Here is a 25,433-nt window from a genome sequence, read left to right as displayed (position 1 = left end):
AGGTGCTACTTTAATACAAATAATAAATGTTAATAATGATAGCATGAGACCATGTTTTTATGCAGGCTGTGAAAGGTGCCTGCTCACATACTTAATTAGCTCAGAGGTGTTATGGGAATTAGTTAGATCATTACAGAGGAGAACTTTGAAAATATAAAACACTTATGTAGTGTTGGGTATTATTCTGTCTCTTGTTAAGACATTTTTTACAGTTAAAAGTGCATACAAAAGCCCTGTTTTAAGCTTAAGGACCAACCAGTTCTACATTTTACACAATTCAAGAATTATCTTAGGGTGTATAACCTTGGTAGAATTCCTTATGTATTTCCTAAGGGCTATGTTCCAAAATCCTTACTCATGGTGAGCAGCACCTTATTCCATAACTGCTTGTATAGATTTCAATGGGAGCACTTGTGGAGTAAAGCACAATTCAACCAAAGTTAAAGGTATCCAGGTCTGTCCCTAAAACTCATTTGTTGATCTCTGTTATTCTGACAGAAGGAAAGTTTTAAGAAAAAATGGCACTTGCAAATTATACATTATTTCAGTTTTGGGCATGAGTTACATCCTCATTTATCTTTGTCAAAACCAAAATAATTTCACAACTGTGGTGTGCCTGACTCAGCAGGGGAGCAGGGGGACAAGTGACTCACGTGAAACTTTTTATTAGCTCCAGCCCCTGCTTCTCACCAAAATCAAGAAGTACAGCAACCCAAAGTATCTTCATGTGCTTTACGGAAGAACTTTCCAATCTTTAGGGTAAGTAAATCTTTAGGATCCTATTCTAAAAGGGCTTGAAGTGGAAAATCAGTTAACTGTTTGTAACTATTAAGTACTGATTTTACACTGTTAAAAAATTAAATTAATATTCCAGGACTAAGCATTCACTTTGAAGACCGGATTCTCAGCTGGTGTAACTCACGGAAGCTCCGGTAAAGTTAGTGAAGCTACAGCAAATCACACCAGCTGAAGATCTGATCCTAAACGATGGCGCTGCAGTTCAGCTTTAGGCTTTTTCCAGAACATAGGTGGTTCAATTGTACATCCATACAAATATTTGGGGAACTAATCTAAATGGAAGTTACATTTGGGATTTCCCACACAATTAACTATGGCTGCAAAAATACAAAAAATTACATTTGTGCTTGAAGTTAAGCATGTTTTTAAAGGTCTGCAGCATCGGGGCCTGTGTCCATAACATTGTGGGGTGTTGTTAGCAATGTTCCTATTAGAAATATGTATACCTTCCTCCATTTTCTTTTAGTAGCTGCAAGACTTACTATCGCTGTCCCATGGCATAATCACTATGTGTCTTCTGTGAGCATCTGGCTCAGTATTGGATGTGTTTACAGGGGAGAAACTTACTAGCCTAAAGAATAAAATAAATCCATTCCACCTTGCACTATTTATTATCTTTACTGAGTCATATACCTCAAAGGTGGTCAATTGTTATTTGATCCTTATTAAGAACGTGTGGTGTTTAGATACATCTTTGTTTGTCTGTTTATGGATAGTTACTTTACCTAATTTTCTTTGTATTACTGTATGTTTCTATTTTAGTTACATATTCATGTATGTATCATAATGTATTGTAATTGACATGTGTTTGTTGCCATCGCTCCCCCCTCTAAATACAATTTAAATATACGAACCTTCCATTAAACACCAAGGGCCTGACTGAAGTCAGTAAGGGTATGTCTACATTGCAATAAATCACCAATGGCTGACTCGGGCTTGTGGGGCTGCAGGGCTATAAAATTACAGTGTCGCATTCGGGCTCAGGATGGAGTCTGGGATCAGTAAACCTCTGGGACCAGCCTGAGCCCAAACGTCTGAAGTGCAATTTTATAGTCCCACAGCCCAAGTCAGCTAACATGGGCCAACCATGGGTATTTTATTGCAGTGCAAACTTACCCTAAGACTCTTTCCATTGACTTCAGTGGGCTTCTGGGCCAGGCTCTAATTTCTGTGCTGAATGCCCCACATTTATCAAGCAAACAGAAGTTTTAACCAACTTTTCTACATTTATTTTTTCTCTTCATAAAACCCTCATAGTATTTCCTGGTGCTTCTAAAAAGGTGAAATAACAACTGTAAGTCTCAATGTAACCCTGATGGCTGAAACGGGGTGGGGAGGTGGGAAGTGAATATTTTGAAACTCATATGTGATTTTCTTTTTCCTACTTTTATGTATTCTGTATACAGTCGGTGGATTTTAAAAAGCAAATTAGATAGCATGCAAAGCACAAGTATAATGCATGAGACAAAATCACAATGTCAAATGCAGCCATTAATAAAACTTTTGCTTTGTATAAAAATACTGTGTATTGTATGGGGAATGGTTTCATAATGCCACCCTTTCCTTATGAGTAATCTTTTGCCTTCAAGTAGCTGTTGAAATAATGGGGCCATTTGTGGTCAAACTATACTTGACTTTAGATTGGCATGAAGCAGACTGTGATTATGCAAGTTCCCACCCCCACTCAACAACTTGTGTATGGACTAGACAACATTGCAGTCCTTGGGCTTTTCCCAAGAAAAGACTGTGTCAAAATGGAGTAAGGACTTCAGTATTTGACTGTATGCCTTTACAATATGCAATCATGACTTTCAAATAAGCCATGTTTATATTGTCTCATGATTTGATTTAGAATTTGCACTGACAAGTCAAAATATTTTGTGGAAGCTAGTTTATATTAGCTGACAAATTCCATTAATTCTCTCACTTTACATTTTTATGAGACAGAATTTTGCATGCTTCTTCCAAGGTGAAAGTCATTTTTAAAAAAAGGCAATAAAGAATTTGGACCAGGGTAGTGAAGCTGTATTTCAGTAATATAGCTCTTATTACATTATATATGTAGCAGACTACAGCGTATAGAGATGTTTTCAGAAATGTTCCCATGTTGGTCTCCTTTCCCTTCGGCACCACTGATACTTCTTGTCTTTGATTTTAGTTCTAGAATATGAATGTGAAGTAAAAAGGAATAGCTAGATTATCGGTGATCAAGAGATTGGGAGAGGGTACAAGAAGCAACCTTCCCAACCTGTGATCCCGCAGAGGTGACAACTACCCAGCAAAGTAGATGATTATGAGGATTCCCATTTTAAATAGCTAAATTACAGTTGGGGAAACTGAGGCACAGATTCACTGAGTGACTTGCCTGAGGACACAGGAAGAATCAAGCCAGCACCAAGTCAGCAGTCTCTGGCTCCCATCTTTTGCTCGGATCACTAGGATTCACCTTCACTCAATAATATATAGATGCTGACAGAAAATAGGAATCTAGTGGGGGAATTGCTTTCCCAAGCTGGTTTCTCTTTTTGTTACATATAATGGCAATGATCCCCAAAATCAGTGTATGCTGGGAAATACAAAGATAACCATGTTGCATTCTTAAAAGGAAGACATGGGACTTGTAAAAATGAAAGTGCAGGGTCTCTGGCGGGCAAAATGCTCCAAAACTAGGCAACAGACACAAAAGGATGAGGCCCTTTGGTGGAGGGCACTTTGCCTCGATATTACAGTAGATATAGAGGGGTTGTTTTTTCCCCTCCTACTAAAATGCAGTGTAGCCATATGTTAGCATAGCTTCACTGATTTACTTTTTCCATATTAGAAGTTCCAGAAAGCTCTCAGACTTTACCACTTGTTTTAAGGACTGACTCATGATTTTTAGCTGAACCATTTCACACAGATCTGTTTCTAATTCTGAACCAGGGTGTTAATTTCTAGCCCCAAGGATGATCAGCTGTTTTAGAGAGCAAGTAGCTGATGCAACTCCAAAGAATTTTTGGCTTTCAAGACTTTTGGTTTTTGTTGTTGTTGTTTTTTAGAAAGTCTCCAGTGTTCACCCTTTATAGTGATCCTGCTATATTAAGGTGATGACATTTTATATTTAAGAATTGTGTGGTGGCGGAATAAAACAAACAGCTGCTGAGCAGGTGGGTTGCAATCAGTGATGATTGTGTGATTTTGGCACTATTCTGAGTAGGCTGTGAGGTGGAGCTGTGGGGATTGGGGACAGGATTGTGCACAATCACTTTCCGAGCACTCCCAAACGCAGGCACTGTACTGACTGCCCTGGGTGACTATGGAAGGAAAATGGGGCTGTCAAGGCCGAATCCCCACTCTGTCACTTTGATGACAGAAGGGTGGGGGCCTGCAAGGATTTTAAAAATTAATACTTGCCCCTTCAGGCTTGTATTAAACTCCCAGGGTTACAGCTTTTCTCTGACCATAGTTTGGTAAACACAGCCACCACCCAAATACAAAAAAATGCCCTTGGATCTAGGAAGGAGCACTTGAGAATTCCTTCCTGTGGGAGGCTCTCAAGCCCTTCACCACCACCCCTCAGAGGAAGAGCTGAGAAAGAAAACAAAGGAAATTAGCTATTACCACCAGCTAATCAAACAACATGCACAAACCTCTTAGGACACCAAAATCCAATCCTGTTCTTAAAAAAGGTAAATTTTATTAAAAACAAAAAAAGAAAGAAAATACATCTGGAACTTAGGCTTTTGCTAGATTTTAAAAGAACAATTCCCAAAATTAAGCACCCAAAATAGCTTTCTTGGGGGTTAGCTTAAAGGTTACAAGCAAACAAAAGCATCTGGGGTTAGCACAGAGAGATCCACAAGCCAAAACAAAGAAATAAACCTAATTGCATCTATTTAAACATGCCCTGTCCAATGATTTCTTCTAGGTATGGAAGATGAATTTTTATACCTGGTTGAAGCCTTACACAGCATTCCTGCTTATAGCATTGCTGCTCTGTCTCTCATCTCCCAAGAACAACGAGAAATGGAAAGTTTCTTTCCCAATTTTGAAAGTTCTTGCCTTCCCACTGGCTCTTTTGGTCAGGTGCCCACTCCTTTTCTTTTAGCTGTGGCCTTGTTAACCCTTTACAGGTAAAGCAAGCAGAGAACAGGCACCAAGAGGGATTTTACAGCTAACTGGCTGGCTGGGTGTTCATAAAAGGGAGCTCCCCGCCCCCCTCTGCATTTATCACAGGGGCCATGGGACTCCGACCATTAATAGCCCCTTATGAACTCCCCACTGCATATCAGCACAAAGACTAGGGACAATCTGGCCCTGTATTTGCTAACTGTAGTGAAGTGATATGCAAACACATGCCAATTTTTGCAACTCATAACAACAGCCCATTCTTCCTGGAATTAGACATTAAAGTTTGTTTTCAGAGTTTATGCATATTTCATGGGTCCACCATCCTGACTTTTCGTGTCCAAAGTCTTGCTTTGGTATTTCTTTCTCTCTTCATCTCCCTAATTTCAGAAGCTATCTTAGATCCGGGTGATCTTTTCTGTGATGTATGCTGAGCTCCCCGGCCATGTATCACTGCCTACATATTTTTTGGGAGTATAATCATTAACAAACAATAATGCACTGAAGTATCTATATAATAAGGAGAAGAGGAATAGAAAATATGCTTGTGTAAAAGGGATGCTGCAAGAGAAATCAACCTTATAATTTGTGATTGTCTCACATTTGAGTGCTTGCCTTAATGCTAAAAATATGTGCATTTGATTTATATAAATTATTCATTAAAGAACAGAAATCCAGAACTTTTCAGTATCCTAGGTCAGACCCTCCAGTCATATCTCCATTGTGGCCCTCCAGTTCTGTGCTTGATTCCATTGTGGAGCTATGACAATTTTCACCAGCTGACCCATAGAACTTACCAAAGCTTCACCATCAGAGTTTGCAGTCTCCTTGATCTGGTTTGCAGAGCTTATAAGCTTCGCCTGCTTCCTTAGCAGAGCTTAAAAATTTCTTGTACCACCACAGGACTACAGCTCTAAGTATCTTAGGAGTTTCATAGAAGGTCTCTGAGCCCAGGGCTGTCCTTAGGATTTATGGTGCCCTAGGCAGGATTATTAAACTGGTGCCCCTATGCCTGACTTGCTCTTAGCAACATAAACATAAGCTTACAGTACTGGAAAACTTGCCACATGCACTTTATTAAAAACAGTTTAACTTAATTAAGCACACTGTAATGTTGATGGACTAGCACTAAAGAAGTAGCGCTATACAAAAAATTCTGATTTATTGACAGAATGATGCAAATAATATATTTTTTTAAATTTGTCAACATTTTATTGGAAATTTCTATGAAGAGGTATTGAAACAAGGATTTGTTTTTAATTAAAAACGATTTTTCTGGCTTTTTTGGCTGCAAAATCAGTAATAATGTCATTGTATGACAAAGACAAAGTGATGTCTTGTTTGATTGTAAGAATAGCAAGACCAGTCAATCGTTCCTGACTCATTGTAGAACGGAGATAGTTTTTAATGAGCTTTAGTTTTCAGAAACTCGGTTCTCCTGTTGCTAGCTACTGTTACGGGAATTGTCAGTAGAATACAAGTGGCAATGTACACATTAGGATATATGTCAACAAGCTTCCTGATATGAATAAACTGTACAATGTCCATCACTGATTTTGCATGTGGCAACATTGATGACAGTGTACTCAATTCTTAGTACAGTTCAAGTCCATTTAAATCAAAACTATCACCGTGCTTCATGAGGCTCTCTAGGCTCTTGCACTCCGTCATTTGCTGCTCTTGTTTTCCTATTTCGTTGAATTTAGTTGTCATACAAAAAGCCAAACTGTTCATGGTATGCTCGTAAGGTATTAAACCTTTCATCAACGGCTGATATTGCTTTATCCATCACAACATTAAAAAATTCAACCTCAAATTTCTTTTCTGGATCGTCTATGGGCTTATCTGCGCCTTCATATTCTGCTTGCTGTTTTTTCCTTGAAACTCATTTCACATTCAGACATGGACATTTTGGTTCTACACCGTGTGCCTGTCCAAGCTCTCTTGCTGTAACCAGTGCTTCTTTGAATCCATTTTCTCTGTATTTCACTAAAAAGTCTCCTGTGTTGTTTAGTAAGGTAAGTGTTGAATCAAGCTGCATCACTGAACTCTGCATTATTTTGCTTACACTTGAGATTTTAACAAGAATGTCATACCAGATTAAGACAGATATTAGAAACTTGAAGCTGGATATTTCAGAGGCCAATGATTGTGCTTCACTTTTAGCTTTTGGATCTCTGGCTTCTTCCAAAATAGGAACCAGTGCTTTGTACACTTCCTCAGATTGATATCTCAACTTTTTGCACTTTCTACTCTGCTTTTCCAGCATGTCTCAGATAGAAGCTTAACAGTATTGACATGTGCTTTGAATATTTGCCATCTTTGAGTGGAAGCTGAAAAGAGCATGTAAATGCGTTGCAGCAAACCAAAAAAAGAAATAGGTTCTACAGAAGACTTGGCCATATCACACAAAATCAAATTAAGGCTGTTGTATGCACACAGAACAAAAAAGGCTTGTGGATTTTATGCTAGCAATCTAGCTTGCACACCAGAAATGCTTCCTCTCATATTGGCACCATTATCATAGCCTTGTCCTCTAATGTTCATTACAGACAATCCCATTCGTTTTAGTTCATCAAGGAGAGCTTGAAGAAGTCCAAAACCTGTAGTGTCCTCTACTTCTAAAAATGTGATAAATGATTCCTTAACTGTAATCTGTGCTGAATCACTAATGTTGACAAATCTCACTACTAACGACATCTGTTCTTGATGACTTATGTCCAGAGTGCAATCTAGAATTACGGCAAAATATTTTGCCAAAGTAACCAGTTAAACAATTTTGTCTCTCACTTTATCACTCATTAGCATGATCAGTTCATTTTGAATTCTTGGTCCCAAATAGTGCTCATGTATTTCATTTTCAGTTACTCTTCGGAGATGTTCACTCATCACTGTGTCAAATTTTTCCAGCAGTTGTACAAGGCCCAAAAAATTGCCATTTTTGAGCTGAAATAATTTCTTAACGCTTCCTCTAAAAGCAAGATTGTTTGTTGATAGATATACTTTCAATGTGGTGTTGTTCCTTTTCATGTTGCAGTAATATGTGACTAAGATTTTTCCAATCATTAATACCCATGATTGCTATCTTAAAATTGCAACTATTGAAAAGCTTGCATTGGAAACAAAATATAGCATCCTTGCATTTAGAGTACACAAGCCATCATCTGTTGACAATTTCACCATTAGAAAGTCTTTTGTAGTAATTGTTTTCTTTGAATTTCCTACCTCTAATGTGTTTAGGATATTCAAGACCTTTTATTCTCCTAGGGCATTTCTTAAGTATAATGGCACAGAATTTGTTGTTTAAAGATTGCGGCCATGTGCCAGTGTCATCTATATCCCATGCTAGTACAGTTTCAACTGTTGTAATTTCTTGTTTTGTGTCACATCTGTTTCAAATGATTGTTCTGTGTGTTGTTGCGTTTCTTGAACTTCATCTGCATAAAAATTTTCTTCGGCAGTTACTTGATGATCTTGATCAACTTTGTTGTTTTCATGACATACAAACTTAAGTAGAGAACCCTTCTGTGCTTGTACAGCTAATCCTATTTCATCTTTCCGTTTTCTTTTTTGTGACCCGGAAAGTTGTTTTCGATATGACATAACTTATAAGATTGTTTTTTTAAAGAAATAGCTGTTTAAATGATCAGATTATCAGAAATATTATTTAAAATAACTAATATAGGATTCCCGTGAGTCTGTGACCTTGAGCTAGTGTGAACACACCTCACAAGGCGCTCCGCCCTGACTGAGACACAGAGTTGGACACTCATGTCATTTTTACAAAGCCACTTTTTAGTTTTAAATGTATCGTGGGCATCCGTCTTAATGTTAGTTACAACTCTCTATCCACCTTATACTGTAACTAGATCAATGGCATCATACAGTTTAATCAGCTGGGTTTCCAAGCAGTGGGAAAATATAACCCTAGTTTTACTCCTAAGTAAAGCACAAAGGGACCAAAATGAAGTCAGCCCAGAATCATCTCATCTCGATTAAGGCAGCACAGAAATGTTACAGGAGTCCTATTGTGCCTTATTTTTGTTTGGAAAGACATTAGCAATAGCAGCTCATTTGGGGCACGGCCAGAAATACATGACAAATCACTGCCTCTAAAGTTCCATCAAAAACTGACAGTCTCACAGTTCCAGCACGATCTGCTGCACAGATTGTTCACAAGGAAGCGTTCCTGGCCTTTTTAACTCATATTAACTGTGTATTTACTTTATGAAAGTTGGACAAAACATTGTGAAAACGTAAGACATTGGCTGCCCAACCTCTGGGCTGGCAAAAGCTACACTGACTCACTGGGGAAAAAAAGCATGAGACTCTGCGTACACCATATGGTCACTCTATACACTAGTAAGGAGCTGAGCATATTACAGTTGTTGGAGGGCTCTATTTAGCAGTAACAGGGCTATAAGAAAGCCAGTCAACATTTTTTGTTTCTCTGATGAAAACTGGCCCACTCCCTGCCCCAAGCCAAACTTGTCGCAAATAATTGTCAACAACTTAATTCTCTGGTTTTGGCTAAGATATTGATTTTAAAAAATATTTTAAAATTGGATTCAGGATTGTTAGCAAGCATTTTTGGCAAACAAAGTTGTCAAATGACAATCTAAATGGCAACACAGTACTGCTTTCATGCTTGGCTCACTCACCCCCCAGCCTGCTGGTCCAACAGCTGCAGTAGAAGAGGAGATAGGTGGAAAACTGCAAATCCACCTCTTGGGGTGCAGAGCGGCAACAGCAGCAGCAAACCCTCAGGTCTGATCACATGCCAATGGGCACCATCACCAGCCCAACGGACCAAGGTGAAGTTAGCACTGCATCTGATCTCAGGGACGGGGCACCCCCGGAGCCACAGCAGCTCATCCTGCCCTGCACAGCTCCCCCCCGGATAAGACGGATCGCTGCCAGCCCAGGGGAGAGACACGCTCCCCAGCTAGGGTGACCAGATGTCCTGATTTTATAGGGCCAGTCCCGATATTTAGGGCTTTGTCTTATAGAGGCACCAATTATCCCCACCTAGGGTGACCAGACCACAAGTGTGAAAAATCAGGACGGGGGTAGAGGGTAATAGGAGCCTATATAAGAAAAAGACCCAAAAATTGGGACTGTCCCGATAAAAGTGGGACATCTGGTCACCCTACCCCAACCCCCACCCTGATTTTTCACACATGCTATCTGGCCCAGCCAGCTGCATGTGACCCTTCCAATCCTGGCTGGCTGCCAAGGAAGTGAGTTACTGTCACTTTCATTCCTCACCACGCACCCACTCAGCCCCCCCCCTCACCCAACCCAGCCCTACCAGAGGGGAGGGGGGAGAGAGGGGTGCTCCGTGGTGGGGGGAAACGGGGGGTGCTCCGTGGCGGGAGTGGGGGAGAAGAATGGATGTTATGGGGGGCAACAAAGGACTCTGCAGCCGCCGAGCCTGCCTCACCTCAAGCCAGGGGAGAGAGTCACACTCACAGGTGAGTTCCTCCTTCCCCCACCCCTCCCCTCTCCCCTTCCCAGAGACCCCAGCAGCCAATCCCCTCCCTCAGACTGTGCTGCATGCGGCTCTCTCTAGGACCCAGCAGCCCTGCTCTTACATGCTCCACTGCTTCCCGTCTGTCCGGACTCTCAGCACAGTGGTGCCCTAGGCAGAGTGGTGCCCTACGTGGCTGCCCTATTCTGCCTATGGCTAAGGACGGCCCTGTCTCAGCCTGCAAAAAATTGAACACCAGATCTATTTAACCTAACTCATTTGAGGACTGGAGTATTGTAATAGGGGCACGAGGGGAAGGAATCCTCCCACACAAGCTGTGGGGTAAAATCTCTGCTGCTCTTTAGATGCTACACCAGCCTAATAGGTGGAGTAGTTTCCACAGTCCTGGACCCACTCCCTTTGCTGAGGGGAAAGACTAAAGTACCTGCAAGCTGCAAATCCTCTGATTCCTGGCCCTCTGCTGATCCACCTCTGTCCCGCCACTGCACATGGCTAATATTAAAATTTAAATACGTGTATTTGTTTTCTAATGTGTAGATTAAAGGTTTCCTTATTAGGTGAGACTATAATAATCCATTTACAAAATCCTGCTACAATAATAATACGCAAGTAATCCCTTACCCGTGCTAACTACCAGGACAAATTTTTTGGTGGCCTCAAAAGAGGACCACCAACTCTTGCTGGTGGCCGCACTCACACTTTTTCATAAAATGCTTAATTAGCTTTAGGAAAACCAAATAAATATGCACAAATTACAATGATTTGGACATGTATTTATTTGTTGCTAGCTAGTAAGTCTGTGGTGAAAAGTGATATTTACAAACATACAAGTATCACTTTTCACAGCAGGCTTACTCAGCCCTGGCAAGCCTGGGGACAAATAAAGCCCTGCATGGAGAGTCGGGGGAGGCAGTGGGGGTCAGGGGAGATGGAGGTTGGGAACTGGAGGAGGTAGCAGGGGGCTGGAGCCTGAAGCCCTGCTGCCAGAGCATGAAGCCTTGCAGCTGGAGGACAGGGCCCAGAGATGGAGCCCGAAGCTGTGGGGCTGGAGTCTGGGGCCTGCCGTCGTGCAGCCAGAGTCCAGGGCTGGAGCCTGAAGCCCCAGTTCTACAGCCTGCCACCCCAGGGCTGAAGCCCAAAGTCTTAGCTCCACCGCTCCTGGGAAGGCAGGGAACTCATTGGCTGCCTGGTCCTCCAGCGTTGTGCCCCAGGTGACTCCAGAGGGGGGCAGGATCCAATCCTTGCTGGTAGCCCCAGCAACCAACATCAAGGCAGTGCATCCAGGTGCAACAGGGAGGGGGAGGGGCCCCTCCCTCTCCATCACAGCCCAGGAGGCTGTGGCCGCAAGAAAAGCCCCTGGTGGTCACATGTGGCCACGGTGGCCACATCTGAGGAACGCTGAACTAGACTACATACTGTAACAGAGTTACTGTGCTGGCTGGGTGTATGCATGTGCGTCACATCCGTAGCCAGCCCCTAAAGGCCGTGGCTCCTCCAATTTGCAAGGACCCCTGGCTCATGGAGTAACATTGAGAGGAATTTTTCAGCAACAGGTTGTGATTCTGTCCTCTTTTCCAATAATAAATACATGTTCTGCGGTGACTGAGCTCATGTCATCATTCCAGGGACTCTGTCCTTGTGTACTAACCCACCGGAAAGGAGATCATGAGCTCACACAGCAATACATACAATGCATAAGGAGATGAGAATGCTCACGATAGATTAGATAGGAAGGAGCATCTTTTCTAGTGGCTAGGGTAAGAATTTGGTTTCTCCCGTGTTCTCTTCCCAGTTCTGTCCCTGAGTCACTTATCTGAAGCCTGGCATGATACCTTCCACCTGAAGGTCCCAGAATACTTTACAAACATTAATTATAACGTTCCTCTGATGTGTCAAGCATTATAGCTACCAACTGCTACTGCAGTCATTTTACAGCTGAGTAAACTCAGGAACTGAGATTAAATGGCTTCTCCAAGCCTGATAGTGGTAGGGGTTCCATATTTCCAAAGAGCTGTTGTGCACCCTACATTCCCATTGAAAGTCAATGAGTGCTGAGAGCATGCAGGAGCCATTAGGTTATGCTCCACACCTGGATGGCCAAGCCACAATGAGGCAATGACAGAGTGGAGAATAGAACAAAGAAGTCTCAGACTAGAACATAGCTGGAATCAGGGCCCTGCTCTAACCACTAGACAACCTGCTCCTCTCTTACTTTGTATCATATGCAAACTTGCTCCTCTCTTACTTTGTATCATATGCAAATACTGCTAAAACCAAATAAGTAACAACAAGGAGAAGAAGAGACACACAATACAATGAACGCTTCAGTGAATTCATAAACTCAAGTGCAAGTAAAATATGGTATTTGTATGAACTACTAGCCTAATTACTGGTAACCTGCTGTGTTCAGGCGAAAGAAAACCCAGTGTAATATCTTCAAATGGTATTTGTAAAGACAACAGCTTCCTATTACAGGACAAAATTGCAATAGTTTGTCTTATTTAATTGGTATCTGACATAATAATATGTTAAAACTTTAATATGCATATAAATTTGTCCTGTATCTTTGGAGAAATCTCACTATAAAGAACATATTGTAAAAAATGAAGGGAAAAAAGGATGTGGTTGCAGGAAATATATTATTACCTAGCAAATGTTGATTTAATTTCACAAAAATGCTCTAATTTAAACACATACATACACACACACAGTGGCACATAGGAAATAAGGTTATAGAGGGCAAGAGTGAGTGTTTAAGGTTATAGGGTTACCATATGTCCAGGTTTTCCTTGACACTGCCTCTTTTGCCTTTCTCTGTCTGGGAAATTGGTGAGAGGTAAAGGACTGAATGGGCATACAGCTGGAGCTATCCTTTTGCACCATAGAAGTGATCCTTCTGGTTCAGAGACCTCTCTAGCTGCCCCATTCTCTTCCCAACCCCTCTGCAGATTTTGTAATGCAAAGAGTTGTTGGTCAGTCAGTTGAAAGCATATTACTAATAGACTGCAGCTAACTGTGACTAATGCCATGTTTTGTTTTCCTTTATTTCTAGTATGAGCCAGCAGTGGATTACCAACCTTCAGAAGAAAATGAGAATTTTTGCCTCAATAACTCAACACATTTGGGGACTTTTTGTATCAGAGAGGAAGCCTGGATGGAAGAATCTGTTGCAGCTTTTTGCAGTTTGCTGTACTGTTAGCTTCATCATAAGCAGCCTCTTATTTCTTGGCTTGCATTCCTTTCTAGCACACTATCCTTTGGTTTCCTTAGCAATTTCTGGGTCCACCTGGATTGGCCTGTCTATTGGGTTGTGTTCCTCCAAGCACATGCGCTGCTTTGGCACGCTGTTTGTTCTTTCTTGCAGCTTGCGTGAAGGTAGAAATGCGCTTATTGCTGCTGGGACTGGTGTTGTGGTAGCTGGCACGATCCAAAATATTTTTCACAACCTAAAGATATTGGCAGACAGTGTAGCTTGCAATCTAGAGATTGAGCAATTTGCCTTTATAAAACTCTATATTAAAATAATTCAGTGGATTTATAATGAGGCTAAACGTTTAAGCAACCCAGTGGAAGAAGTAGTATCACTGAGTGACAAATTCAGTGTCTCTTACTTAATTTCAGATGAAGATTTGAAAATGAAGTTAAACACCACAAAACAACAAATCCAGAGTGTTACTAACCATATATCTTCTATACTGGCTATACAGCCCTATATAAGCCAGAGGCTGTTGCCTATAATAGGGATTCTTCTAGTTCCTCTTGGCACATACCTTTTCTTCAGAAAATTCTTGGGCACTCATAGTGTGAAGTTTAAGAATATTTACATTACAAAACAGTTCATTGAATTTGATGAGCACCAAAGGCAGCAAAGAAAGCCCTGTGTTCTTCCACTCAGTAAAAAAGAAAGAAAAGAGTATGTGATAGTCCCATCCCTCCGCCTAACACACAAGGAAAGGAAAAGCATAGGACGCATTCTAATCCCTGTATTTACTAATCTTTGCATCTGGGTTCTGTTTGCAGCAGTAGATTATTTGCTTTACTGGCTAATTTTTTCAGTGAGCAAGCATCTCCAAGCATTACCAAAGCTAGAGGTTAATTTGAAAGTCAGGTACCAAGTAAGTACTTTACCTATAATACAATATATTGCTCCTGATAAGTTTTAGTATAGAAAAATTCCTCTTGACTTCAGTGGATGCTCGATCAGGCCCATAGATACTTCTCTCGATTCTTTCATTCCAGAGAAGTCACCGTTACCCATCTAGTCACGTATTTCTAGTAGGGCCATTACCATAGTGTCTGTGCGCCAAATACAATGCTTCAAGTAATTTTGCTGTATGGGACCAGCTCTTTCTTTGGTTTCATATTTCTAGGGGAAGATATATAGGAGAAGGGACAGTTTCACCAGCCATTCCGTATGTTGATGTCTTATGGGGAAGGTCCACACAAAGAGATAAGTTTTGCATTGCATTCTAACAAGATGCTCTCTGGTGGTATGGAGTTCTACAGAGAGGTCCTTCTGCTTGAAACTCTCTGTCCTTTGCTCCCAAGAGCATAATCCATGAAGCCTATTAGTGATAATATCACTGAAGGTCACCACTTTTATAGTAAATGATATTACCATGAAAGTGACAGAAGAGATGTCTCTGTGTGCAGCTGAGTTGTTTAAAGATTTCACCATTTAACAGAATATTGAATCACACAGGAGCAAACGTTAAAACTATTTTACCAACCCCCCAGTGTTCCTCAAATATATTGCACAGTGACACTTACACATGTATTCCATGCAGTCTCCAATTTGGATTTGCTCCTGAGTGAGGAAGAAGATCTCTGTGACCACATTTTATTTAAAGCGTTCCCTTGAGCATTTATAACATAGAAATGGCTTCCATCTAAAAGAGCCGCCTGCAACTTGCAGTAGGCCAAAGTAGGTGCCGCAAACAAAATCAGTCAGGTGAATGGGTGAGGTGTCAACTTTATTCTAGTTAGACCCTTACACAAAGTAAGTTCCAGATCATGTCTTCCATAAGGAACTTCCAGCATCCCTGTGGTTTCTATTCACAACAGCTTCCCCTTCATAAATTTGTGCCACTTGAGCCCAATCACCATAAACTTTCTGGCAATGAGTTATCCTGAATCTTCACGTATTGTTTAAATACAAACTCTTGGGAGTGTGACATTACTGAAAGATTTCTTAGGGGTGGGATTGAAATCACAGAATATTTTAAACAGAAACCAGTACTCTGACACAAAATGGTGACGCCCTTGGTTTATGACAGAGAAAGGCAACAGATGGAAGATATGTCTCAGAAGAAAGCTCTAGTGTTTAATTCCTCTTTATGAATAACTTCATTTCCTTGTAAACACACAAGGATTCCAGCTCTCTATACACAGTACTTTTTGTACTGGAGGCCATTTTAACAATTTATACTCTTTATTCTGGGCTGCTTTACCCATAACAGCATCATCAGCCACCCAAGCTGACTAACAGGCATTAAAAGCTTGTGTGCTAGGAAGAGGATTCCACCTAAATGATCTATGAATTCTCTAGTAATTGGCATTCTAAATACCTACAGGTTTCAGAGTAACAGCCCTGTTAGTCTGTATTCGCAAAAACAAAAGGAGTACTCCTGGCACCTTAGAGACTAACCAATTTATTTGAGCATAAGCTTTCGTGAGCTACAGATCACTTCATCGGATGCATACTGTGGAAAGTGTAGAAGATCTTATTATATACACACAAAAAGCATGAAAAAATACCTCCTCCCATCCCACTCTCCCGCTGGTAATAGCTTATCCAAAGTGACCACTCTCCTTACATTGTGTATGATAATCAAGGTGGGCCATTTCCAGCACAAATCCAGGGTTTAACAAGAACGTCTGGGGGGGGGGGGGGGGCGGGGTAGGAAAAAACAAGGGGAAATAGGTTACCTTGCATAATGACTAAGCCACTCCCAGTCTCTATTCAAGCCTAAGTTAATTGTATCCAATTAGCAAATGAATTCCAATTCAGCAGTTTCACGCTGGAGTCTGGATTTGAAGTTTTTTTGTTGTAAAATAGCGACTTTCATGTCTGTAATCGCATGACCAGAGAGATTGAAGTGTTCTCTGACTGGTTTATGAATGTTATAATTCTTGACATCTGATTTGTGTCCAGTTATTCTTTTACGTAGAGACTGTCCAGTTTGGCCAATGTACATGGCAGAGGGGCATTGCTGGCACATGATGGCATCTATCACATTGGTGGATGTGCAGGTGAACGAGCCTCTGATAGTGTGGCTGATGTGATTAGGCCCTGTGATGGTGTCCCCTGAATAGATATGTGGGCACAGTTGGCAACGGGCTTTGTTGCAAGGATAGGTTCCTGGGTTAGTGGTTCTGTTGTGTGGTATGTGGTTGCTGGTGAGTATTTGCTTTAGGTTGGGGGGCTGTCTGTAGGCAAGGACTGGCCTGTCTCCCAAGATTTGTGAGAGTGTTGGGTCAGCAAGTGATGCTGCTTTTCCACAATTTCAGTATCTCGGGGCCTCTCCTTCTGCCCCTCCACCCCCACGAACATGATACAGTTCTGTGGTGACCTGGAATCCTATTTTCGACGTCTCCGACTCAAGGAATATTTCCAACATACCTCTGAACAACATACTAATCCACAGAGACCTCCCTACCAACACTACAAAAAGAAGAATTCTAGGTGGACTCCTCCTGAAGGTCGAAACAGCAGACTGGACTTCTATATAGAGTGCTTCTGCCGACGTGCACGGGCTGAAATTGTGGAAAAGCAGCATCACTTGCCCCATAACCTCAGCCGTGCGGAACACAATGCCATCCACAGCCTCAGAAATAACTCTGACATCATAATCAAAAAGGCTGACAAAGGAGGTGCTGTTGTCATCATGAATAGTTCGGAATATGAACAAGAGGCTGCTCGGCAGCTCTCCAACACCACTTTCTACAAGCCATTACCCTCTGATCCCACTGAGAATTACCAAAAGAAACTACAGCATTTGCTCAAGAAACTCCCTGAAAAAGCACAAGATCAAAGCCGCACAGACACACCCCTGGAACCCCGACCTGGGATATTCTATCTACTACCCAAGATCCATAAACCTGGAAATCCTGGGCGCCCCATCATCTCAGGCATTGGCACCCTGACAGCAGGATTGTCTGGCTATGTAGACTCCCTCCTCAGGCCCTACGCTACCAGCACTCCCAGCTACCACTGACTTCCTGAGGAAACTACAATCCATCGGTGATCTTCCTGATAACACCATCCTGGCCACTCTGGATGTAGAAGCCCTCTACACCAACATTCCATACAAAGATGGACTACAAGCCGTCAAGAACACTATCCCCGATAATGTCACGGCTAACCTGGTGGCTGAACTTTGTGACTTTGTCCTTACCCATAACTATTTTACATTTGGGGACAATGTATACCTTCAGATCAGTGGCACTGCTATGGGTACCCACATGGCCCCACAGTATGCCAACATTTTTATGGCTAATTTAGAACAACGCTTCCTCAGCTCTCATCCCCTAACGCCCCTACTCTACTCGCGCTATATTGATGACATCTTCATCATCTGGACCCATGGAAAAGAAGCCCTTGAGGATTTCCACCATGATTTCAATAATTTCCATCCCACCATCACCCTCAGCCTGGTCCAGTCCACACAAGAGATCCACTTCCTGGACACTACAGTGCTAATAAACGATGGTCACATAAACACCACCCTATACCGGAAACCTATTGATCACGATTCCTACCTACATGCCTCCAGCTTTCACCCTGATCACACCACACGAACCATCGTCTACAGCCAAGCTCTGCGATACAACTGCATTGGCTCCAACCCCTCAGACAGAGACAGACACCTACAAGATTTCTATCTAGCATTCTTACAACTACAATACCCACCTGTGGAAGTGAAGAAACAGATTGATAGAGCCAGAAGAGTTCCCAGAAGTCACCTACTACAGGACAGGCCTAACAAAGAAAATAACAGAACGCCACTAGCCATCACCTTCAGCCCCCAACTAAAACCCCTCCAACGCATTATTAAGGATCTACAACCTATCCTGAAGGATGACTGAACACTCTCACAAATCTTGGGAGACAGGCCAGTCCTTGCCTACAGACAGCCCCCCAACCTAAAGCAAATACTCACCAGCAACCACATACCACACAACAGAACCACTAACCCAGGAACCTATCCTTGCAACAAAGCCCGTTGCCAACTGTGCCCACATATCTATTCAGGGGACACCATCACAGGGCCTAATCACATCAGCCACACTATCAGAGGCTCGTTCACCTGCACATCCACCAATGTGATAGATGCCATCATGTGCCAGCAATGCCCCTCTGCCATGTACATTGATCAAACTGGACAGTTTCTACGTAAAAGAGTACATGGACACAAATCAGATGTCAAGAATTATAACATTCATAAACCAGTCGGAGAACACTTCAATCTCTCTGGTCATGCGATTACAGACATGAAAGTCGCTATTTTACAACAAAAAAACTTCAAATCCAGACTCCAGCAAGAAACTGCTGAATTGGAATTCATTTGCTAATTGGATACAATTAACTTAGGCTTGAATAGAGACTGGGAGTGGCTTAGTCGTTATGCAAGGTAGCCTATTTCCCCTTGTTTTTTCCTACCCCGCCCCCCCCCCCCCCAGACGTTCTTGTTAAACCCTGGATTTGTGCTGGAAATGGCCCACCTTGATTATCATACACAATGTAAGGAGAGTGGTCACTTTGGATAAGCTATTACCAGCAGGAGAGTGAGTTTGTGTTGGGGGTGGGGGTGAGAAAACCTGGATTTGTGCTGGAAATGGCCCAACTTGATTATCATACACATTGTAAGGAGAGTGGTCACTTTAGATAAGCTATTACCAGCAGGAGAGTGAGTTTGTGTTGGGGGTGGGGGTGAGAAAACCTGGATTTGTGCTGGAAATGGCCCAACTTGATTATCATACACATTGTAAGGAGAGTGATCACTTTAGATAAGCTATTACCAGCAGGAGAGTGGGGTGGGAGGAGGTATTTTTTCATGCTTTTTGTGTGTATATAATAAGATCTTCTACACTTTCCACAGTATGCATCCGATGAAGTGAGCTGTAGCTCACGAAAGCTTATGCTCAAATAAATTGATTAGTCTCTAAGGTGCCACAAGTACTCCTTTTCTTTTTGCTAAATACCTACAGTGGATCTCACAATGGAATGCCACGGGGGGGGGGGGGGGGGGGTGGGGAACAATCAACATTTTACACTCAAATTCTGATACTTGCAAACAAAGTTTGTGATCCTGCAAGCTGCTCCATGGGTGGAGCCACATAGAGATCAGTGGGGCCTGCAAAGGCACAGGAGGTCTGCCCGCCCCAGGTGGCTTGCAGAATTAAGGCCTAAAAACCTTACATAAAGTACACAACTTCTTGATACCTTGGGGAATCAAGAAGTTTCAAAGGGATTTCAAGATGTTTAACTATGTGTAGCACATGTTCATTCCTCTACTGTTGATTTCTTGCTGCTCAGCAGGTACATTTCTTATTACTTCCTCTTGGGGTTAATTCCTCCCCCCCCCCCCAAAAAAAAAAAAAAAAGAGTTCATTTATCCAAGAAACAATTATAAAAATCTCAGGTGTTCTGAAGAGGAGGGTTCTTAAAATGAGGAAAATAATTAGGTATTTTGCTTCAAGTTACAACCAAACAGAAAGGGATTTAAAATTACTTAATATTTGATCTGCCAAGGGATTTTTTTCCTTTCTCTTACTCATTTCAATAAATAAAATAAAATTGATGGCCCCTCTTCAAAAGGGAAGTATAGAAGAAACTCACCTTTAAAACCCAGAGACTACTAAATTCAAATCCACTGTCTCTCATATTTCTGGGGGTGGTCTGCAATGCTATGGAGAAAACCTGAGTTCAGGTTTCACTCCCAGTTACTGCTTTTTTATTCCCTAGCCAGTGAGCACTGCAAAGGATTCTCATATACAGTCCTTGAAATCAATTTGCAAAATTTCTGGAAGTATGTTAGCATAAACAGTATAATGGAATGAACTATGGCAGCTCTACTGCACATCAGGGCCACTCTGATCTTCACAGCAAGCATGGGGTAGAACCTCAGATCCCCCTTCTTCAAAGGGCCAGACTTCCTGCCTCTACAAATTTTAAGCAATAAGCATGGTAGGTCTGGGGAAGAGGGCTCTGGGCTACACTTGCTGTTCTTTGGGACCCACAGCTACTCAGAGGGAGAGACCTTGACAACCCCAACCAGATGGCTGGGGACCTCCTCCCTCCATTCTGCATCTAATCAGAGAGTTCTAATGCTCTGGCTTTCTCCCAAACTGCGTAAATAAAGATCCATGTGGGGATTTTCACTGTGTCACTCAGACAAGAACAGTGGCGTCCTTGAAGGATGCTCTTGGCTCTGAGCAGAGGGCTTTACAGGGAAGGTCCCACACCCAGATCACTTTGTAGGGGGCAGCCCGCACCCACAAAGAGGACTGTTGGGGGAACATCCCCCAGCACAGCGATAGGTTCTGTAGGAAGGGTGAGAGAATTCCCAACACAGTGGGTTCCATGAAGATGCTGGTCCACTGCCCTCCTGAGCAGTGGCCTTTCTGGGGATAATGGTCCCTCAGCCTTCCCAAACAGTGTGCTTTATGGCACTCTCACACGCTTCTTATTTTTTCAAGTAGTGGCATCTGTGAGTGTGCTTTGTAAAGTGAACAGCTCTCCACCTCCAACGTACTATAAGCAGCAGGCTCTGTGCTTCTTTCTTTCCCCTCACCCTTTACAGGAGTGGATGTGGATGGGGTTGCAAGGGAATGGGGCTACTAAGAGGCAATTGCCTTAATCCAACCCTTCTTCTCTAAAGGTAGAGAGCTGTTCACTTTACAAGACTAGTAACTGCAGCTGGTCAAGAATTTGCAAACAAAATGTTTTTCCTGTGGAAAGCATGGTTTCTGCACAATCAAAGATTTCTGTGGGAAAATTGAAACAAAACGTTTTGGATTGGGATTTTCCCCAGTTGAAACATTACAGTTTGTCTAATTAAATCTACTTGTATTACTGCAGTGTCTCAGGGAACTTATAGTTTGTGGGCTTCATTTTCCCCTATTGGGTAGGCTCTCCGTCCAGATAACATACATGATACATTGCAGTTTCCCCTCTGTGTGGGCCACGGTGGGATATAATGGGAATCCTGTGGTCAAGGTGCATCATGGGGGATGTAATCTGGCTGCGGGGCCAGATCCAAAGATGAGAATGGGGATATGAGGCACTAGAGTTGCAACTCCTTTGAGGCAGCAGGGCAGCTCAGGTGAAGGAATGCAGTTCACTGAGCAGAAGCAAAACGTTTCCACATTTCATTCAGGACTTTTAATTTCCCAAAAATACTCAATATTTGAACCTGGACATAAGCGATTGTCAAAATACCAGAATTTCATGGGATGGAGATTCTGACTTTTGATCAGTTCTACCTGTACTGGACAAATGAGCAGTACTGAGTCTCTGTAATAGAGGGCAGTAGCACACAAACAGGATAATCCAAACTGTGTTCTGCAGAGAGCTGTCTGGTCACGTAGAGATGGATTTGACTGAACAATGTAGCCTTCTGCTTACTGTTCAGTTTTCTGCTGTGTGGGAAATGAGTACAATTCCTGGTAGATCTGAGCCCAGGCGGCAAAGTTCAAACCTTTATTTCAACTTCCTCGAAGTCTATGAAATTTGGATCCTATGGAGCGGTTCTAGTACCCTGTAGGCAGGTATCCACATGAAAAAAACCACCCTATCTTCACCACAATTGGCCCCATAGTTGTCAGTCTCAGAGATAGAGGCCAAAGACTAGTCAAGCAGAATGAAGCCTGCAACCTCTTGAGCACTTAACTCCTGATAAAGGCAGGCACAATCTAGCTCCATTTTTTGTATCTATGTTTCATATTGAATGTCTAATGTGGTCTTTTTTCTCTTATCCACTGGCTCATTTACACAGTATCTTTGTGAATAAATTTCCCTCACCCGCTTTTTAGCTATTAATCATCAGATATACCAAAGAGATCAGAGAAAAGCAACAAAAGTTACTGGGCGGGGGGTAGAGAGAGTAGATTATGAGGAAAGATTAAGAAGTAAAATATCACTTTCATTTACACTCCTGTAAATCTGGACTAAAGGAGAGTGTAATTAGCTCTTGCCTAACTGAAAAGTAAGCAGAGACATGACTACAAATATCTGAAGGGTGCAAACACCAGAGAGGAATAATTGAAATGGTATACAGTAGGAAAAGGATAAAATTAAGGAGAGGGACAATATCATCAAGAAAAAGCTCCTGACAGTTTGACCCCTTAGACTGAGGAACAGACTCCAAAGAGACATGGTGAAAATCCTATCATTTGGTACATTTCAAACACAACTGGAGAGTTCACTAGTAAACATACTGTTATGAACAATCCTTCATTGACCGGAGATGGGCTAGAATGATCATCATGTCTAATACAGATAACTGCACAGATGAATATTAAATGCAATAACTTTTTTAAAAGTAAGTAATTAGTACTAAAACCAGCTTTTTCCCCCCATACAGAAAAATGAAAACACGTTTATTTTCAACAATGGGGAGCGCAAGACAATGAATCTTAACTTTAGCTCTTCTCTGTTTAAGCATGAATGCCTCCCTAAGCCAGAGTTTTTGCTCTCCTCAACATGGATCCAGCTTGGATGCATCATCTTTTGTCTAATAATATTTGCATTATTCTCCACCACCCTGACGCAACTTAAAATACTTGTGTCAACTTCATTTTATCCCAACATAGAGATGAAACGGATACATTATCTGCATGCAAAACTACTGAGAAAAAGATCAAAGTTTCCACAGAAAAATGTAAAAAGGAAATTGAACTCATTTGCTACAACGGTAAGCCATGAACACTATGGAAAAAGAGCTCTCTCTCTCTCTCTCTCACGCACGCGCGTGTGCTCACACACATGCTTTCTCAGAATAACTGCACAGTTCAGATTCAGATCAGAACTTTTCCAAAGTCCAGGTGTAGCTGAATCCAGGGTTTTGGTCTGCTTGATCATAAAGGCCCCAGTTCAGGAAAGTACTTAGACATTAGCTTAACTTTAAGCACATGCTAATATACTTTCCTGAATAGAAATGGACTTTAGTACATGCTTAAGTGTTTTCCTGTATTGGGGCCGGAGGTAAGTTGCAGTTCTGTCACCATGTTGTCCTATCCACACAACACATGAACTGTCTTTGAACACACAGGCACACCTAAACAGGCCAGATAATCATGCACTGGCATATTCGACTTCTCAGACTCTGAGCTCTTCAGGGCAGGGACTGTGTCTTCATATATGTGTGGAAAGTGCCTACTTTATAAATGGTGTTCTCATGATCCAAACATGAAATACCTGGTATTAGTAATCAGCTTCTTACTGCTAACAATGTTCAGTTTCTAGCAGATCAAGATGCACTATGGTTAATACACTTCTCTTTGTAAAACACAATTGGATGGATACTGCAAATAGCATATAGCGAGAAGAACTTTTTATTTTCACGTACAAAAAACAATGAACTACCCAAATACATATTTTAATGGATTTCTATGCAAAAATAGCTCTTGGTGTTTAAGATGCTGGATGGCAGGGTCTGTGAAGGACTGGTACTCAGTGGTAACATATCGCTAACACACCTTTTCTGTCTTTTCAGCTCCACTTCTGGTTCCCAGTATTCAAGGCAATGGGGATGGTCACGAAGAAACAAAAAGACATGATAAACATCAACAATGTTTGAAAAAGTCCCAGAAACCTTTTGGATAAGTTCACAGTTCTTTGGTTCAACAGGTCCCTGTACAGTGCACCTGTATTGCTCCAGCTTTGTTAAAATATTTCCATGAAGTGCTGCCAGTTAATTTGCATATTATATATATATGTTAAATAAGTAAAAATAGATGCCAAAAGATAGCAGCCTGCAATATTTTGGTAAAATTTGGGAAACGGTAATAATATTTAATCCTATTATTTAATCCATTTTCAACTCTGATTCTACACTGCCTTGTACATTGTGCAGACAGTTAGGGCCTGATTACCATTCCTGGTACGACCACCATACGTTGTTGTGGCAGTATTACTCTGCAATTTACATTTGCACCCACCTTGAATACCCTGTATTCTGCCACAGTGTGTAAAATGGCTCTACTGTAAAATAGGAATCAGGCTCTTAGTCTCCAATCCAACAGTATGAGCTGTCCCATTGAAATCACTGAGCTGAACATTTTCTTAAGTATCCTGCTGAACTGGTGGCCTTACACACATGTGAAGTGAGAGCAAGATGTTACTATTCTGAACTGGTAGCATCTGACAACCACTCTGGACTCTTTTTACACATACAGAAATGCTACGAAGTGCAAGGAACTGGAAAATCAGGCCTTCTGTGTCCTTGTTTTTTCTTGGATTAATTTATTCTCCCCCAAGCAATTTCAGGGGACTACACTGGTCATATATATGGTTAGGGTAATATAAGGTTGCTTGGGCAACCTTGATTCTGGCATTTCCTAACTTTCTTCTTGCAATATTAATAATGTTCTGTGAACATAGGGGTTTTTTATTTGTTTGTTTGTAATTTCCTAGGTTTTTAAAAAAGCAAACTGTAAAAACATAAATTCCATCATGTGGCAGCTTATTGATACTCATATTATTCATCTGCCAGGTGAGAATCTTTAGATCCATCACACAGACCTCTGACACTTGAACTAATAGAGTAACTGAGAGCAGAAGTAGGTTGTTGTCCTCTATGTAGACCAGCATTAGAGGACAATGAGGCATACTCTTTGCCAGAACTTTACTGACAGTAGAAGAGTGGTGAGACTCAAAGAATCTTGGGTTCCATTCCAGGTCCTGGAGTAGAATGTGCTCAAATGGGCACAGAGAATCTCTGCCCATTTGCCTCAAGATTGACCTCTCCTGCTCCATCCCCTCCAACCTGTCCTTTTCCCAGTCCTGTTTCTTACCTACTCTTGGCTCCTTGTC

At 41.8% G+C, this 25,433-nt stretch overlaps 1 protein-coding gene and 1 pseudogene across 1 annotated transcript; one reads left to right on the top strand and one right to left on the bottom strand.

Moving 5' to 3' along the window:
- The first annotated feature begins 698 nt into the window (after positions 1–698).
- Positions 699–24,354, top strand: DCSTAMP (dendrocyte expressed seven transmembrane protein). The gene is made up of 4 exons (XM_073329355.1): positions 699–759; positions 13,449–14,511; positions 22,984–23,313; positions 24,115–24,354. Exons 2-4 carry the CDS (start codon positions 13,450–13,452, stop codon positions 24,196–24,198), a joined length of 1,476 nt encoding a protein of 491 aa, XP_073185456.1. The 5' UTR covers positions 699–759; position 13,449; the 3' UTR covers positions 24,199–24,354.
- Positions 6,791–7,935, bottom strand: LOC140905820 (zinc finger MYM-type protein 1-like; annotated as a pseudogene).
- Positions 24,355–25,433: the final 1,079 nt, after the last annotated feature.

The sequence above is a fragment of the Lepidochelys kempii genome, chromosome 2, assembly GCF_965140265.1.
Source record: "Lepidochelys kempii isolate rLepKem1 chromosome 2, rLepKem1.hap2, whole genome shotgun sequence".
NCBI classification, from domain to species: Eukaryota; Metazoa; Chordata; order Testudines; family Cheloniidae; genus Lepidochelys; species Lepidochelys kempii.
The sequence above is the reverse complement of the archived record's forward strand: the minus strand, read 5'-3'. Positions and strand labels throughout refer to the sequence as shown.

Bases quoted from the DNA above. Each gene is read 5' to 3' on its own strand.
- DCSTAMP (XM_073329355.1), top strand. From the start codon at position 13,450: ATGAGCCAGCAGTGGATTACCAACCTTCAGAAGAAAATGAGAATTTTT. The intron at 14,512-22,983 runs GTAAGTACTTTA...CCCCCCATACAG, and splicing joins ATTTGAAAGTCAGGTACCAA to AAAAATGAAAACACGTTTAT. The intron at 23,314-24,114 runs GTAAGCCATGAA...CTGTCTTTTCAG, and splicing joins TGAACTCATTTGCTACAACG to CTCCACTTCTGGTTCCCAGT.